General features: G+C 54.7%; 2 protein-coding genes across 4 annotated transcripts in view; one reads left to right on the top strand and one right to left on the bottom strand.

The window, feature by feature from the left end:
• TRIM46 (tripartite motif containing 46) overlaps window positions 1–7,727 on the bottom strand; it is an 11,525-nt gene extending 3,798 nt beyond the window's left edge. Inside the window, exons 1-8 of one of the 2 annotated variants that reach the window (XM_023213925.3) lie at window positions 7,465–7,727; window positions 5,843–6,104; window positions 5,259–5,602; window positions 4,427–4,570; window positions 4,213–4,308; window positions 3,247–3,500; window positions 2,889–3,010; window positions 1,570–1,872 (exon numbers count right to left, since the gene is read on the bottom strand). In XM_023213925.3, the coding sequence (XP_023069693.2) occupies window positions 1,570–1,872; window positions 2,889–3,010; window positions 3,247–3,500; window positions 4,213–4,308; window positions 4,427–4,570; window positions 5,259–5,602; window positions 5,843–6,104; window positions 7,465–7,527 (1,588 nt within the window). In that variant the 5' untranslated portion in view covers window positions 7,528–7,727. The other variant, XM_023213924.3, reaches the window with a different exon arrangement.
• An 85-nt stretch (window positions 7,728–7,812) lies between these two features.
• On the top strand, window positions 7,813–12,126 carry KRTCAP2 (keratinocyte associated protein 2). 2 transcript variants are annotated; one of them, XM_031936176.1, is made up of 5 exons: window positions 7,813–8,285; window positions 8,614–8,768; window positions 8,878–8,941; window positions 11,665–11,731; window positions 11,914–12,126. In XM_031936176.1, exons 1-5 carry the CDS (start codon window positions 8,282–8,284, stop codon window positions 12,092–12,094), a joined length of 471 nt encoding a protein of 156 aa, XP_031792036.1. In that variant the 5' UTR covers window positions 7,813–8,281; the 3' UTR covers window positions 12,095–12,126. The 2 variants fall into 2 exon arrangements, with proteins under 2 accessions (XP_031792036.1, XP_023069697.2); XM_023213929.2 differs by having other exon boundaries at window positions 8,138–8,285; window positions 11,974–12,126.
• The last annotated feature ends 1,636 nt before the right edge of the window (window positions 12,127–13,762 follow it).

Below are 13,762 nucleotides of genomic sequence, written 5' to 3'. Positions count from 1 at the left end.
GTGGCCGGATCTCAGCTCGCTGCAAGCTCCGCCTCCCGGGTTTACGCCATTCTCCTGCCTCAGCCTCCCGAGTAGCTGGGACTACAGGCGCCCGCCACCTCGCCCGGCTAGTTTTTTGTATTTTTAGTAGAGACGGGGTTTCACCATGTTAGCCAGGATGGTCTCGATCTCCTGACCTCGTGATCCGCCCGTCTCGGCCTCCCAAAGTGCTGGGATTACAGGCTTGAGCCACCGCGCCCGGCCAGCATTATCATTTTTTAAAAATAATTTTTTTTTGACACGGAGTCTCACACTGTTCCCCAGGCTGGAGTACAGTGGCACAATCTCAGCTTACTGCAACCTCCACCTTCCAGCTTCAAGCGATTCTCCTGCCTCAGCCTCCCAAGTAGCTGGGATTACAGGCACCTGCCACCACGCCCAGCTAATTATTTTTATTTTTAGTAGAGACGGGGTTTCACTATGTTGGCCAGGCTGATCTTGAACGCCTGACCTCATGATCCACCCGCCTCGGCCTCCCAAAGTGCTTGGATTACAGGCGTGAGGCACCATGCCTGGCCAAAAATAATTTTTTTTTACGTATTTTATTTATTGATTGATTGATTGAGACAGAGTTTCACTCTTATTGCCCAGGCTGGAGTGCAATGGCGCAATCTCAGCTCACCACAACCTCCGCCTCCCAGGTTCAAGTGATTCTCCTGCCTCAGCCTCCCAAGTAGCTGGGATTACAGGCATGTGCCACCACACCTGGCTACTTTTATATTTTTAGTAGGTTTCTCCATGTTGGTCAGGTTGGTCTCAAACTCCCAACCTCAGGTGATCCACCTGCCTTGGCCTCCCAAAGTGCCAGGATTACAGGTGGGAGCTACCTCGCCTGGCCTTTATTTATTTATTTATTTATTTTTTCCGAGACGGCAGAGTCTTCCTCTGTCGTCCAGGCTGGAGTGCAGTGGTGCAATCTCGGCTCACTGCAACCTCTGCCTCCCGGGTTCAAGCGATTCTCTTGCCTCAGCCTCCCGAGTAGCTGGGATTGTAGGCATGCACCACCACGCCTGGCTATTTTTTGTATTCCTAGTAGAGATGGGGTTTCACCATGTTGGCCAGGCTGGCCTTGAACTCTTGACCTTGTGATCCGCCCTCCTCGGCCTCCCAACGTGCTGGGATTCCAGGCGTGAGCTACCTCGCCTGGCCTATTTATTTTTTTAGAGATCAGGTCTTGCTGTGTGGGCCAGGTTGGTCTTGAACTCCTGGCCTCAAGCAATCCTCCCTCCTTGGCTTCCCAAAGTGCTAGGATTATAGGCAAGAGCCACTGCACCTGGCTAGTATTATCATTATCCCTACAGAAAAGGACTCTGAAGTTCAGAGAGGGTGAAAAACTTGCCAGAAGCCACTCACACAGTTGGCAAGAGGTAGAGCTGGGATTTGAACCCGAGCAGTCTAGCTCCAGAGTTAGTGTGTGTGAGACCTACTATGTTATATGGCCTCTCTAGTGGCCACCCAAACCAACCGTCAGGGCCCGGGCCCTGGCATACCCCATGCCCTTTGCACGACCACCTGTGCCTGCTCACTCACCAGGTGCTGGGGGCGTGTGCAGGTGCACATCTTCACTGTACTCGCCGTAGCCGGCCTTGTTGCAGCCGCGGACGCGCAACACATACACAGAGCCCGTGTCGGGGTTCTCAAGCAGGGCACTGGTGCCCCTCACCTCCTCCCGCCGCTGCCAGCGGGTGGGGCCCGGCTGGGCAGGCACATCTGTGCGCCGGAACTCAATGGTATAGTGCCAGGCAGGTGGTGAGTGGGGTGGCAGCCGCCAGCACAGGAAGATCTGATCATAGGCAAAGGTGCGCTGGGTGTCAATGACGGGGGCCTCAGGCACTGTTGGAAGAGACAGCGGGGGTCAGTCAGGGCCTGGCCACTGGCCTGGCATGGAGGACAGGGACAGGCAGGAAAAGGGAAAGCAGCGGGAGCCGGGGGGGTGAGTGTGGGTGAGAGGGAGCTGGGGAAGGGCTCATCTGGGGACTGGGCACAGGAGAGGCAGGGCAGGGCCCAAAAGAGAACGAGGCTGGAAAGTGCTGGGCTGGGGGTGAGGACACCTGTGTGCTAGTCCTGGGCTGCTGCTACCTCACTCTGGCCTGGAATAAGTCACTTCCCCTTTCTGGGCCTCAGTTTCCTCCCCTGTCAAATAAGGGTATCAGATCAGGTAAGTTCTGGGGGCCCTTGCAGCTCAGACATTGTATGAGTTAAGAGGAGCCCCAGGGAGGGGCAGGCAAAGGCCACTGGAGCCCACAGGCAAGAGGGCGCCGAGCAGGAAGGAAGAGGACCAGGCTCAGAAGAGAGATGCAGGAGGCAGCGAGGTGGAAAGTGGGGACAACAGAGGGACAGAAAAGCTGAGGGCAGGGGTTGGAGGTCAAGGGAAAGGAAGTGCAAGGCCAGAGGGCAAGGGTCACAAGGACAAAAGGTCAGAAGGGCCAGGATTACGCAAGCGCCTGAAGAAGGCAGAAGAGAGACAGGGCATTGGTCCAGTGGGAGGACCACGAGGTCGGGGCAAGGCAGGAAAGAGAAGGAAGCAATGAGTGGTTGGCCGAGATGTGTGGGAGCAGCGGGGTGGGAAGGGGGCCCGGCGGCGGGCAGGGCCCCCGGGGCAGGGCCGCTGACTTGCCTGGGGTGCTCCGGAGCAGAGTCCGCGGTGGCCACAGCCTACAAACAAAGAGAGGGAGAAGCAGCGCTGAGCGCGGTAGGACGGTGTGGCAGGGTGGGCTGGGTGGGAGGAATGGCTGGCCAGGCCGGGCAGGAGGCCGGGAGGTCCCCGGTGGGCACTGCCCCCCGGGCCCGCTGCTGGGGAGGAAGGGAAGAAGGCTCTGGTTGGGCATGGGGCCTGGCCATCTCCTTACCTCGCAGGAAGTTAAGCTCTGTCAGCAGCTTCATCTCACGTCCCACGTCGAGTTGGCAATGGCGGAAGGAGGAGCTGGCAGCTGGCCGGAACGTCTGGAGGGCTTCAGTAGCTCGGGCAATCCTGGGATGGGGGCAAGAAAAGGTCAGGCACTGCCATCTGGGCAGCCACCCTGTCCCTCAGTTCTGTCTTGCCTGCCCCTAGAGCCTTGGGAACTGCTTTGGGAGCTGGTATCAGTTTGGCCTCATGAAAATCCTCAGAACCCCCGTTTTCCACCTGGAAGTACTGTAGACATTGTCCTAGATGTTGGTCACACCCATGATGTCCCTGCCCCCCTAGGATCCCATGCCCCTGAGTACCTGTTGTGCAGCTGCTTGGCGGCTTGCACAAAGCAAGGCTGGTCTGTTTCCTTAAGTACTTCCTGGGCATAGCCCACCAGACCTGAGCCATCCAGCAGGCTCCGGTGCTCCTGGATCTGGGCGCTGAGACGGGCCAGCCGCTCCTGCTGGCATTCTTCAATGGCCTGAAGCAGTGATGCCCGCTTCTCCTCCAGCACAGCCCCCAGCCCCCGCACCAGCTGTGATACCTCCTCCTTGGCCTGCTGACCACTCACCTGCCCAGGGAGCAACACCCAAAGGATGCATGACTTACTGTCTTCTTTTTGGAGGCAGCACTTGTGCTGGCCTCCTTGGACACCACAGCATGGCTAAGGTCACAAGGGATCTGGGGAAATGCTGCTCACCCATTCCTACAGGGCCTGGGCTCATGGTTGCAAAGGGACCTCTAGAGGGACTCAACTCCTGGTCATTTGTGCCAACCTTCCTGGATCCCCACATCATAATCCCTGCCCCTTAGTGACTCATCCAAATGAACAAGGCCATGGCTACCCTAATGTCCACTTTGACTGCACTAATTAATGTCCACTGGCATCTATGCCATCCTTAGTTGTCCATCCCCATGTCAGCCAGCTCAATCAACCTGGCAGAAGGTATCAGTCATCACCTCACTCTAGTACTGGGGATGTGTGCCATCCTCGGTAGGCACCTGAGCCTGAGAGCATCTGAGCTATGCATAGGGTTTTTTGAGCGATGCGTGTGGGGTTTTTCGAGCTCTCTGCTGAGCTATAGCCACCCTGCTCCCCCTGCAGCCCAGGTACAGCCTGGCCTGGGGCACTGGTGTTCCTGCAAACCTGGTTTAACCAGAACCTGGACACCTCATGGGCTTCCTGAGCTAGCAACGAGGTGATTGGGTCATGACCACCCACACCCCCTTCCTGGCCCTACTCCCAGGCAGGGCCCAGGGCCCACCTCCGTGCCCTCCCTCACCTCGGTGTGCCTCACGGCCTCCTCCAGCTCACAGATCTGGGTCTGTACTGTGTCCTGGTTTCCCAGGATGTATGTCAGGCTCTTTGTCAGCTTGTCCTGAGGGGGAAGAAAGAGGTGGGCATCATGCCCAGCTCTGCAGAAGCCAGCAGTTGGGAGGAGGTGCAAGAGAGTAAGAGTGTGAGTTAGCACTAGGGTTGGATAAGGGGGTCCTTACCTTGAGGGCCTGGTAGGCACTGAGCACTGGTGTGATCTTGTGCCCGCTGTGGGTGCGCCGCACCCGGCAGAGTTGACATACCAGCCGTTGGCATGTCTTGCAGTAGTGGGTCACCTCTTCCTTGTGGTCTGGGCACATAAGACCCTAGGGACACAAAGAACAATGTGATGGTCAGACAATGGTGTGGGTAAGGGTACTACGCTACCACTACAGCAGTTTGGTGCCCTCCCTCCACTGGCAAGATGGGAGTGGAGACATCTGTTGGTGGTGCTCCACAGTGCCACCTGGTGGTACATAGTGGCATCAAAGAGCGCCTTTCCTGCAGTTTCCGGGCGGTGCCCATTTCACCAGCATTGCACCTCCTTTCATCTCTCTCATTGGGATATGTGGTAATAACAGTAATAATGATGCCAATTAATCTTAGCGTGGTAGTTAATAATTAACCTTGTCCATCTTGTTTACTGCTGTATCTCCAACACCTAGAATAGCACCGTGCACATAGGTGCTCATTAAATATTTGTTCAGTGAGTGAATGCACACAGACCTTTTCAGTGTGCAGATAGTGAACAAACACTATCTCACACCTTCCTCTCAGCAACCCTTTAGGTATGGACATTGCAGGGCAGATACTACAATCCCCCTGTAGTAAATGAGATGGAGGGCCGAAGTTGTTGAATGATTTGTCCAGTGACTTTGTTACAGATAACAGAGGTAGGTGCTTAGCATTGAAAAACCCTTCCCACTTCCTTTTGGAAACCCACAATGCCAGGCACCCCCACCCACCTGCAGCAGCATGTCCCTCCCTCCCCAGGCCTTGGAAGGGCTGGCTCACCTTGGGGCGGAAGGAGAGGGTGGGCAGGGTGGGCTCATGCTGGGCTTTCTGCGTGCCCCAGGGGTGGAAGAGCTTGAAGCACTCATTGCAGAAGGTGGCACGGCACTCTGTACAGCCCTTGGTGGCCTCTAGTGGTGGGGGCTTGCACAACTGGCACAGGATGGCGCCTCCCACACTCACACTCTGGCGGTACCGCTCCACCACACGTTCCAGGGTCAGGTTCCGGAAAAGCCCTGCCAGACCCCGCTCCCCAAGCTCCACATCACCTTGGCATGCTGGACACGGGAACATGATCACCTGGGGGTGCAAAGCACCTCGCTTCCTCCCAGGGTACGTCCCAAAGCCTGTGGGTGAACCAGGGAGGTAGAGGACGTGAGAGTTACAGCTGGCTGGGTGTGGGGAAGCCTGTACAATTAAATTAGATTTTCATTGTGCCAGAGCTCAGCTCTCATTAGAGCCTGCGTAAGCAGTATCTCCACCCCCTAGAAAGACAGACAGATGCCCCTGACCAGTGATGGACTTCTTCCATCTTCCTGATGAATAGCTCAGCGTTCCCATCCCCACCCTACAGGCCCCAGTCCCACCTGACTTAAGCAGCCGGTCCAGGCGGTCTGGCTTGGGGAGAGTTCTGCGGGAGAGGCGGGGGCTGCGGGTGGAAGGGGTGGAGGCAGGAGAGGTGGGCTCAGAGCTGGGGTCCCCACCATGTCCTATGTAGCCCTGCTGGCCCAAGACCTCCCGGGCACAGGCCTGGCACACGTTGTGGGTACAGGGCAGCACTAGTGGCTGCTTGTACATCTCTTGACACACTGGGCACAGCAGTTCCTTCTCCATGTTCTTCATGCTGGTCTGTGGAGGGACCAGGAGGCTAGGTCAGCGCTTGGACACCTAGGCATACCTCAGCAGCCCCTTGGCTGCCCTTGGATACCCTACGGGTCTGAGGAAGGAGCAAGACAAGCTACCTGCAGCTTTTCCCCAGCACCTGCCTTGGGCTGGTTCACAGACCTTCCCAGACCTCTGTCCCTTGCTTCTTTCCCCGCGGCAGAGCTAAAGGCCCAGAGGGACGGTTGGACCTTGTGCCTGCTCCAGCCTCAAGCCCATCCCCATTTCTCCAGCTGCAGCAGCCCCAGCTGGCAGCCCCCTCACCTGCCTCCATCCCCCATCTGTGGGCAGCATGCCCCTGGCATTTTTCTCAAGGACACCGCCCATTCTGCAGCTCCATGCAGACCCCCACTCCTTTCTCCAGCAGCACCCCCATGCCGTGATTCCCGATAGTCAGGCGAAGCTGGCACTCCATCCTGCTCGCTCCATACGTCCTCCTGCCGCGGCTCCGGCCTGCGGCCACTCCAGCCTCCATTCCCCATCCTTCACTTCCCCATGGTTCTCCTCCAATCCCTCTAACCAACCCATTCCCCTTCGCCCCCATCAGGCCCTCCCGCCCTCTCCCGCAGCGCAACCCGGTCAGCGGCACCCCCTTCTCCGAGCTAGTGGGGGAATCGAGAGCCCCGCCTACTCGCCCCCTCCCCACCGGAAGTCCCCTCCCCCTCTTGGTGGCGAGAGTGGGGGTCCTCAGGCTATGCCCCACCCCCACACCTCACCTTGGTCCCTCTCTTCGCAGCCATCCCGGTCAGGGGCGCAGCTGACACAAAGGAGGGAGGGACAAGGAGGGGGGGAGGAAGTGGTGGGGGGGAACACGGTTGGCACCGCCCCTGGGAGAGCCGGGCAAGGGTTGCCATGACAACCGCAGGCTCGGAAGCAGCCTTGAGTGGGGGTGCGTGGGGTGGGGTCTTGGGGAGGGGTCCAAATTGGGATCTGCACTGTGGGGCGGCTCCTACATCATCCCCCACCTGTCCTCAGTTTTCTTGGAAAATATCCAAGCTCACACTTCCCCTCCTCATAACAGCGCCTTTCCCCTGAAGCCCCAGCCCCGGTGCACTGCTGGAGGCCACCCCAGCCCATCCGCTGCGTCTGGGCTGCTCCTAGCTCCTCCTCACGCCCCAGCACACCGACGCCTTCAAGGCACTCACCTCCGGGCTGCTCCCGGGATTACCCTCTCATACCTGCATCACGACCCTCCCAGCCGTTTCTGCCATCGCTAGCCCCCTGTCTACATCCCAGCATCTTCCTGGATCCCCACCTGTTCCAGGTCCCAGCTTGCCACAGAACCCTATACGCCCCCTCCCCTTCCCTCGACCCCACCTTAACTCACACTGATGCGGACCAGTGCGTCCATGATGGAAGTGAAGGTCTGCATATCCTCACCCTCTGCCATGGCCCTACCGTGCCCGCCCGCCCCTGGGTGCCCGATCCCGGCTGCGGCTGCAAACCCTGGGCTTAATGCAGGAACCCAGTGGGGGTGTGAGGAGGGCTGGGGGGTGAGGTGTCACTGCGCATGCTCCAGGGACCAGCCTCGAACAGTGCCCGTCGGGGTAGGGGGTGGGAAATAGTTCTCCCCACGTGGTTCTCGAAAGCCGGTGGTGGTGGGGGGGGGGTTGGTGAATATGGAAAGGTATTTGAAGGGGGAGCCATTTCTTATACTCTCGTTTTTCATTGGCTCCTAATTTTACTCATATAAAGCGGGGGATTAGTTTCGGAGGAAAATGGGTTCCTGGTTGGGAGCACTAAATTTTGGGTTAAGAGATGTTGAGGCAATGGTCATGGGGCAGGGAGGTTTGAGGAACGTGCACTAGAGATGACAGAAATGGCAAAGAAGAGAGAGATGGGAGAGATGCCACAGGCACGGGCCCAATGACTTAAAGAGATAAGTGCAGCTTGTACAGAGTGGCAGCGGACGCACCAGGTATGAGGAAAGCATGGGGACCAGGGCGGTGGCCGAGGATGCCCCCTCGACGCATTATTTCCTCCCCGTCGCAAGAGGGCGCTGCGACCAGGCACTGAGAGGACGAAAGAGAACGCGGGGAGCAGCAAGTCCGCGTTAAGCGCTAACGCATGCGCATAGCTAATCGCACCCGCCTCAGCTTCCCCTCTCGGCCAGAGGCGCCGGTTGGACTCACGGGAGGGCCATCATGGGTAACGGGACTGGTGGGGTCCCCGGGAAGTGCTAGAGGGGGTCGGGGTTTGGGTAGAAAAGCTTTCCTTGTCCTCTCCCGGCAGAGCTGACGTGTCCTGGTTTCCACCGGGAGCGGGCATTTCCACTGGACTGGAGGGTTCGGGGTGTCAGGGGCTGGGGAATACCTAGGGGTTGCCGCGCGGTGTGGGGAGTTGGGGCATGTGGCTGCAGTCCCGGGAGTTCTTGGAGGGGGTCGGCCCACCGAGCTTCTGGACCGGCCGATCTGCCGGTAGCTTGCCGGAGGGAGGGTGGAGCCTGACTCTCCGTCCCTTCTCCCATCCCCTCTAGTGGTAGGTACAGGCACCTCGCTGGCGCTCTCCTCCCTCCTGTCCCTGCTGCTCTTCGCTGGGATGCAGATGTACAGCCGTCAGCTGGCCTCCACCGAGTGGCTCACCATCCAGGGCGGCCTGCTTGGCTCAGGTCTCTTCGTGTTCTCGCTCACTGTATCCTCCCTGCGGTTGGAGGGGGCGGGCCACGTAGGCATGTGCCCTTCCCCTTCCCCATACAGCTCTGCCCCAGTTGCACGCCCTACTCCTTAACTCCCTCAACCAGGCCTTCAATAATCTGGAGAATCTTGTCTTTGGCAAAGGATTCCAAGCAAAGATCTTCCCTGAGAGTAAGTGAATATTGGAGCTTGAGTGTTTGAACTTTCTCCTCTTTAACCTCCTGAAACATGATATTGAATTTCCAGATGCTTAGGTATTAAAGGTTGTTAAGGAGAAATATATTTACTAAAGCTGTCTGAAGACAGATGACGCTTTTTGATTCTGCATCTTGTATAGCTCCTGGAGTTGGAGCTGGAAGAGAAAGCCTTTGAAAGCAAGAAACTTTGGTACCTTCTGGCCAGCTCCCACGGAAGGTTTGAGGGGAACAGGCAAATTTGGGCTGATGTTTTGCATCTATTTGCTAGGAGGTGGTCCTTGGTCCCACCAGAAGAAGCAGCAGGACCAAATTCACTGTGGAGTTCTGATGTGAAATTGACTCAGTATTAGAGAATTCTACTTATTTGAGGAGATTGTGAAGAGAAGCACCAAATTGGTACTAGAAGCACCAAATTTCCATGGCAGCAGGAATCCTGACCAAATCAGAATAACTGTTAGATTATTTCCTGTTTGGAATAATTCTTGTTCAATTGCTCACGTAATCAAGAATTGATTCAGTTATTTATGGAGAATTAAGTTTATAAAGCAAATTAAGCATCAAGACCAGATTACTTAAGGAATGCTACGTGCTCAGAAATTCACAGCAGATGCAATCTCATGTAAAGACTTCATCTGGCAAAACAAAGATCTATCACAGTTGCCCTTAATCTTTTCTTTTCTTTTTTCTTTTCTTTTTTTTGAGACAAGGTTTTACTCTGTCACCCAGGCTGGAGTGCAGTGATGTGATCATGGCTCACTGCAGTCTTGACCTGGACTCAAGCAATCTTCCCACCTCAGTCTTACCTCTTATCAGTAGCTGGGACTACCAGTGAGTGCCACCATACCCAGCTACTGTTTTAAGTTTTTGTAGAGATGGGGTTTCACCATATTGCTCAGGCTGGTCTCAAACTCCTGGGCTCAAGTGATCCTCCTGTTTCAGCCTCCCAGAGTGCTGGAATTACAGGTGTGAGCCACTGGGCCTGGCTGCCCTCATTTCTTTGCCCCACTCTAGAACTTGCTTTCTCCGCATAGCCCTTTCGCAGGCTTCAGAGTTCCTTCCATCCAGTAGCCCTGGGACTTCTCTCTGTTAGATTTTGTTTCCATATATATTATCTTCACTTGCTTCTTTTTTTTTTTTTTTGAGATGGAGTCTCGCTCTGTCACCTCTGCTGGAGTACAGTGGTGTGAACTCAGCTCACTGCAGCCTTTGCTTCCTGGGTTCAAGCTATCCCGCCTCAGCCTCCCAAGTAGCTGGGATCACAGGCATGCGCCACCATACCTGGCTAATTTTTGTATTTTTGGTAGAGACAGGCTTTTACCATGTTGGTCAGACTGGTCTTGAACTCCTGACGATAGGTGATCCACCCACCTTGGCCTCCCAAAGTGCTGGGATTACAGGTGTGAGCCATCGTGCCCGGCTTTTCAGTTGCTTCTGAAAGAAACCGTTGGCTGGGTGGGATGGCACATGCCTGTAATCCTAGCACTTTGGGAGGTGGAGGCTGGCAGAGTCCTTGGGCCCGGGAATTCAAGACCAGCCTGGGCAACAGAGAGAGACCCTGTCTCTACAAAAAATACAAAAATTAGCCGGGCATGGTGGTGCGCACCTATAGTCCCAGGTACTTGGGAAGCTGAGGTGGGAGGATCGCTTGAGCCTAGGAGGTCAGGGCTGCAGTGAGCTGAAACTGCACCACTGCACTCCAGCCTGGGTGACAGAGTGAGATTCTGCCTCAAAAATTAAAAAAAGAAAAAGAAAAAAGATGCCATTGTGGTGGGGCAAAGCTCTTGGCCCACTTCGCCTTCTCTGCCCTCTCCACTTGGGCAGGTGCAACCCTGTGTGTCCTTGCTTTTGTCCTCTCATCTTCTCTCCCATCATATTCCAGGTAACCTAAAATCCTTTCCTGCCCCCATGAACAAGTGAATCCAAGCACTCTGCCCTCCAACCTGTGTCCAGGGAGCAAGGCCTTCAACTTCCACCACTGGTCACCCAGCTTAATGAATTGACTCTCATTATCTGGCTTCTGTTGGAAAGGGCTTAACTGGGTTCCCCAAATGGGAACACATCTTGCCCTTCAGACTCTGTTGTCCATCACCTTTCCTTTTCCCTTTTATGGGAGGAAAGCCAGGATAGGGAAGTTACATGAGATTTGGGGCAGAGCTGATTAAAAAAAAAAGCATACATCTACATCCATGTTCTTTTTTTTTTTTTTCTTTGAGACAGGGTCTCACTCTGTTGCTCAGGCTGGAGTGCAGTGGTGCAATCATAGCTCACTGCAGCTTTGAACTTCCCGGCTCAAGGGTTCCTCCCACCTCAGCCTCCTGAGTAGCTGGGACTACAGGCATGTGTACCAGTGTACTACCATGCCTGGCTAATTTTTTTTTAATTCAATTTTTTTTTTTTTTAAGAGATGGGTCTCATTTTGTTGTTCAGGCTGGTCTCAAACTCCTGGCTCAAGTGATCTGCCCACCTCAGCCTCCCAAAGTGTTGGGATTCCAGGTGTGAGCCACCACACTCAACCTCCTACCTCCATGTTCTGGGTATCATTAAGGTCATCTGAATCCTCCTGCTGTTGTCATGCATACCGTTCTTAGCAGGTTCCCCAGGATTCAGAGAGCCCCGGATTTCTCCTGGACTCCACATGCGGATGCCTAATATTTCCATTCTGACCATTGCCCTCCTTGTTTCTTCTTGCCTCCCTAGTTCTCCTGTGCCTCCTGTTGGCTCTCTTTGCATCTGGTCTCATCCACCGAGTCTGTGTCACCACCTGGTATGTTCCTGACAGCTGGGTAAGGGGTGTAGCATTCTGTTCTTTGGCACTGGATCCTACTCTGATGGTGCCAGACTTTTTCCTTCCACAGCTACCTCTCCCTCTGTTCTCCCTCTTTTGTCCTTCCCCATTTTCCTAAACTTGAACTTGGATTCTTTCCCTGATGCTAGTATCTTCCCTAGGAGGCACCAGGCTGGCAGCATGCCCACTGGTGCCGTGACCGTTCTGTCTTCACCATGTAGCTTCATCTTCTCCATGGTTGGTCTGTACTACATCAACAAGATCTCCTCCACCCTGTACCAGGCAGCAGCTCCAGTCCTCACACCAGCCAAGGTCACAGGCAAGAGCAAGAAGAGAAATTGACCCTGAATATTCAATAAAGTAGATTCTTTGTAGCTCTGTGAGTTGTGATATGTTGTGGACCTCATCTACCAGTGCCCAGCTTAGGTGTACAGAATGTTAAGACATTTGGGCACCTTCTGTTTTCAGACCTTGGGAATGGTGAGGCTTTCCTTTCTCCCACATTCATTTTTACCAATTATCTGTTGAATACCGTCAGTGCTGCTGGAATGGCATATACTTGTGTGAGTCTCATCATGGAAGAAAAGTGCATGGATGTTCTGCAGTCGTGATCTTTGGGGAAAGGGGTAAAGGCTGCAATGCAGGAAGGCCGGCCTGTCAGTACCAGAAGGGATCTTGGAGCAAAAGAGTAAAGGAAGGAAAAGTCCCGTACACCTATACTGTTTCATGGGGTTCCACGTGGTATCTTTGCCACTCCAGCTCCCTGCTGCAAGTGCATAGATGGGACTTCTCTCCTGATGCTGTCCCTGGGACCTATCTGTTCTACTCCAGAATGAACATATGCCTGTGTTTAGAAAGACTCCCCAGGTGGTCAGCTGCTCCTTGCCTGTTTGTTCTGGTGCCTTCATTTTTTTCTCCGTCTTGTAGCCAAGACACTGGGAACTTCCTAAGTTGTAGTGAAGTATATAAAACAATAGGAGCAAGGACATCAACTTCTGAGCCAACCTTGATGCAAATGCAGGTGGCTACTTGCACCCTGCCCTGTCTGTGCTCTGTCATGAGGAACAACTCTGTGCAGAGTGCCTGTCCTAGGTGCCCTCCCCTGTGCTGAATGATGTGGGTTTTAAGGTACACACCTTGTCTTGGTCAGTTTTTTCTTTTCCGGAGCCTGATAATGGACAATAAAGACTGGTGGGTTGGGCCAGCCGCAGTGGCTCAAGCCAGAAATCCCAGCACTTTGGGAGGCCGAGGTGGGTGGATCACTTGAGGTCAGGAGTTTGAGACTAACCTGGCCAACATGGGGAACCCCATCTCTACGAAAAATACAAAAATTAGCCGGGTATGGTGTTGTGTGCCTGTAGTCCCAGCTACTTGGGAGGCTGAGGCACCATCATCGCTTGAACCCAGGAGGTAGAGGTTGCAGTGGGTGGAGATTGTGCCATTGCACTCCAGCCTGAATGTGAGACTCTGTCTCAAAAAAAAAAAAAGGTGGGTTGGTTGAATGAAATAACCTGTCCTGACAAACAAAATCCTGTCCATAGGTGCCTGAGTTAGGGAATAAGACCCAGTGAAGATGAAGAAGTGAGTAGAGGAGTTTTGGTCAAGGATTAGAGGCCACCCCACCCCACTCCCATCCTAGATACTTGCCCTTCTGTAACCTGGCCAAGGAGGAAGTGCTAGGCAGTTTATCCAAGACGCCTGCAGGGGGCGCTATGGATTCACGTCTCCCTCCTGGAGGCTAGCGGCACCCTCCCAGACAAGCTAACCCTGAGGGCCGGGAGTGGCATTAGTTGCTGGGTCTGTCAGTGTGGAAGCCAGCCTTCTTGGAAGACTCAAAAGACTGGTCCATTTGGAAGGACTGAATCCTGAATTAAACCTCTTCTCCCCCTAGGCTGGGATTGGAGGCAGAAAGTTTAGTGGAGACCAGAGAGAGCCTCCCTGAGAGGATGGCCACTCTAAGCTCTGACTCACCGTATTGATGGTTGGGGAGGGCAATGGGTTGTGATATAT

Source organism: Piliocolobus tephrosceles, chromosome 1, assembly GCF_002776525.5.
Source record: "Piliocolobus tephrosceles isolate RC106 chromosome 1, ASM277652v3, whole genome shotgun sequence".
NCBI lineage: Eukaryota > Metazoa > Chordata > Mammalia > Primates > Cercopithecidae > Piliocolobus > Piliocolobus tephrosceles.
This window is presented reverse-complemented; position numbering and strand designations above follow the sequence as displayed.

Bases quoted from the DNA above. Each gene is read 5' to 3' on its own strand.
- KRTCAP2 (XM_031936176.1), top strand. The intron at 8,769-8,877 runs GTATCCTCCCTG...TCCCTCAACCAG, and splicing joins TCTTCGTGTTCTCGCTCACT to GCCTTCAATAATCTGGAGAA. The intron at 8,942-11,664 runs GTAAGTGAATAT...TTGCCTCCCTAG, and splicing joins AGCAAAGATCTTCCCTGAGA to TTCTCCTGTGCCTCCTGTTG.